Raw genomic sequence first — 3,367 nt, 5'->3', positions numbered from 1 at the left:
TGATGCATTTGTAGAACTTACTAAGGTATGTGAAAGTTGTTTAGAGGACAAAGATGGGAGCAAGATGTAATTCCTGATAAAGTAATCATCATCCAAACTTTTAGATGGGTCTAAATTTACTTGTATTTAATGAATATAAACGGAGAGGTCTGCCTGAAAAGGTATGTCTGTGAGACTGGCCCGAGAACAGAACGTTTTGAAGTGAAGTGCAATGTGTGGTCCTCCAAAGTAGGGGGCGCAGGTCTCCAAATGACTTGATAGTATTGCTGAGTGGCTTGTCTTGGCGGCCATTTTGATGTTGCCGCTATTCAGCCGTGTGCTGTTCAGCCGCTTGCTCCGTCACCTTCCGGCTTGAGGTAGCATTTTTTTTGGCCTCTACGTCTGACGAGGAAGTTTTCACCCTTCAGACGAAGCCATGGGTGCTGTAAAGAGTCTATTTTCATTCAGAGGAAATCGTCCCGCAGATGAACCTCAGGCTGCTAGAGATGGAGAGGCTGCTGAAGCGCAAGTGGACGCTGCCCAGGAAGAGCAGGGAGGTGAGGCGTCAGGAGTTGGCTCTAGTCAGGTAGGCCGCAAGCGGAAGGCCAGCCCAGAAGGACACCCAGCAAAAGTCCCCCGGAAAAAAATGGCCCAGTCCAAGTCCAGAGCCATTTATGAGTCACTTTTCCTGAGGGGTGAGAACAGTGACATTAAGATCCATGCATTTGAGGAGGAGTGGTGCTTGCACCGGGTCTACCTATGCCGGTCTAGGTACTTTGCTAGCATGTTCAGCGGCGCCTGGCTGGAGACAAACATGGATACAATAGAGATGCAGATGCCTGACAAGAATATTGATTGCGAGTCTTTCCATCAGACTTTGGGCTACTTATACAGTAATAGCATAGCAATTCCTCCCTACCGAGTCATCGCCATCTTGGCCACAGCCAGTATGCTGCAGTTAGATGAGTTAATGCAACAGTGTGAGGAGATAATGAAGGTCTCAGTCAATATCGAGACTGTGTGTAGCTTTTACTACAATGCTGAGAATTACGGACTTGTGGACATCAGATACGTTTGCCAACAGTGGCTCTTAGACAACCTCATGATCCGGCAAAACAGCGAACTATTGCGAGGTGTCCGTCTGGATCTCATGAAAGAGCTCATTGCTTCTTCAGATCTCTTGGTGATTGGTGTGGAGATAGATGTATACACTACACTGAAAAAGTGGATGCTCCTGCACCTGGAACCCACATGGTCAGGATCCCAAGGAGCACTGTTGGCTGCTGCCGACTTGTACTTTGACGAGTACAAAACCAATTCAAATGGTACCCCTTTTCTGGAAACTGATCAGGGGAGAGCCTTTGGGCCAGTGTTCCAGCAACTAAGGCTCCCTTACATCATCTGTGACCTGCCTTCAGCACGTATTATTGAACATGATGCCCTGATCCCTGCAACATGGCTGACCCCACTATACAAAGAGCAATGGCTAACGCTTATTCGGGCAGAGCAGACCAGGGAACTTGGGCCAGCAGAGGTTTACATGTCTGAAATCCATGGTAACAGCATGCGGTGTGGAGGCCAACTTCATGCGGATGAGCCATGCAACTGGACCTGGTCTGGCTTCAACTTTGGCTGGGACTTGGTAGTGTGCTACACCAACAGGCGCGTTGTATTCCGGCGCAGTGCACTGAACAAATCCTGTGGCCTTAGTGTCAGCTTACTCTGGCAGAGAAGAGTTGTCTTTCGTCTGCGTGTGATCTCATTGGATGGGACTGGAAAAGCTGTTTTAAGGAAGGATACTGGCTATCATGTTCTTTGCCTGAGACGGCATCAAGAATTAGAAGTGGTCAACCTAGAAGACCAAGAGCTAACTTTCCCCATGTATGTGGCATGTAACTTCTTATACATTCCTGAAGAGAGTGGCCCTAGCCAGAGAGGGGAATCAAGCAGAAGTCCAAGAAAATGAGAAGCTATTCTGTGAGCTCAAGGGTTGGCAACATCCTGAAGATTCCATCTGCCTCTATGACACTAACCAGACTTGATCATCATTGATGACTCACTTTGCATTTCTGTTGAAGAAAGCCCAGAAAGTTTGAGAATATCTTGGAATCAAGAGAAGCTCCTCTAGACTACCAAAACATAACAGTACAGTTACTGTGGCAGCGTATCCTGGATTACCACCTATCAATATCTCCATAATTTCTGAGAATGCTGGGAAGATGATGGAAGGAAACTAGGAGAGAGCCTACCTGAGCTACTTCTTGGCGAAACATTTTAAAAATGCATTTCTTGTACTTTGGTTAGTTAATGTTGAAAGGAACATTTTCATTTCTCTTTCAGTTATATTGAGAACTGATTGTCCTACTCACAGTTCAGTTCTTTTCTTCCTCCATTCCTCCTTCCCTCCTTCTGAGTATAGCACTTAATTTCCATGTTTGCTGTGTGAAAAAAAGGGGAAGTATTATTTTTATGTTGTTGTTCTCGAAACTAAGAATGTGGTAATAATAACTAAGCTTTACTTGATTTTCCCAAGAAGACATTACAAAATCTCTAGCAATATTTGCGATGTAATGCTTGGGTGCAGTTTCATTACATAGTTATATTCATTTACTAAAGTCTAAATATTTACAAGTATACACATATCATTGAGCTTCAGAAATGTTTGCTGCGGAAGTTTTATTTGGATTACAGGGTATAACAAGTTATAGGGTGGTTTGATAGTGAGTGTGTGGCTCTGAATACAACACCAAGCCCTGAAAAAAAATACTGTATTTGAAAAATATGCTCATTTTTGAAAAAGTTAGCTTATATTTTTATTTGCTTATTTTTAAACAGGAAGCAGAGAGAGATAACTATATTTTATCTTGTTTTTATATGCATTTGTGTTTTTTCCATGGGTGTCAGGGTTCCTTTTAACTGGACCTGCTATGTGGGTGCTGGGAATTAAACTTGGGTCTTCTGGAGGAGCAGTCAATGCTTTTAATTCCCTAAGCCATCTTTCCAGCCACAAAATGTTTATTTTAAAGAGTAAGAATAGTAACATAATATTTGAAAGAGGGAGACTAGTAATAATAATAATAAGTGCTTTCTGTTCTGAAGTAAGATAAAGGTCTGTTTAGCAATCTAGAGAGCAAGTAGAAAGTCTTATTGTCTGAGATGGAGAGAACTGCTGGGAACAACCTTACTGGTAATTTGAAAACGGTTATTACTTTATTTCTTCTCAGATATTCTACTTCTCACTTACTGATTCTTTGTGGCTAAACAATGTAAAATAATTTAGTTCAGTTAAGAATCCATTCAAATAAGTATGTACGCAGAGTGTAAAAACTAACACAAGCTGAAAAAAAAAAACAACCAACATTTTTAAAGTTTTACTTAGGTGAAAAAG

General features: G+C 42.4%; 1 protein-coding gene across 1 annotated transcript; it reads left to right on the top strand.

Annotated features, from left to right (window-relative positions):
• The first annotated feature begins 415 nt into the window (after positions 1–415).
• Positions 416–1,945, top strand: LOC119804268 (germ cell-less protein-like 1). Its single transcript, XM_038315741.1, has one exon. It carries the CDS (start codon positions 416–418, stop codon positions 1,943–1,945), a length of 1,530 nt encoding a protein of 509 aa, XP_038171669.1.
• Positions 1,946–3,367: the final 1,422 nt, after the last annotated feature.

The sequence above is a fragment of the Arvicola amphibius genome, chromosome X (assembly GCF_903992535.2).
Source record: "Arvicola amphibius chromosome X, mArvAmp1.2, whole genome shotgun sequence".
Taxonomy (NCBI): Eukaryota; Metazoa; Chordata; class Mammalia; order Rodentia; family Cricetidae; genus Arvicola; species Arvicola amphibius.
This window is presented reverse-complemented; position numbering and strand designations above follow the sequence as displayed.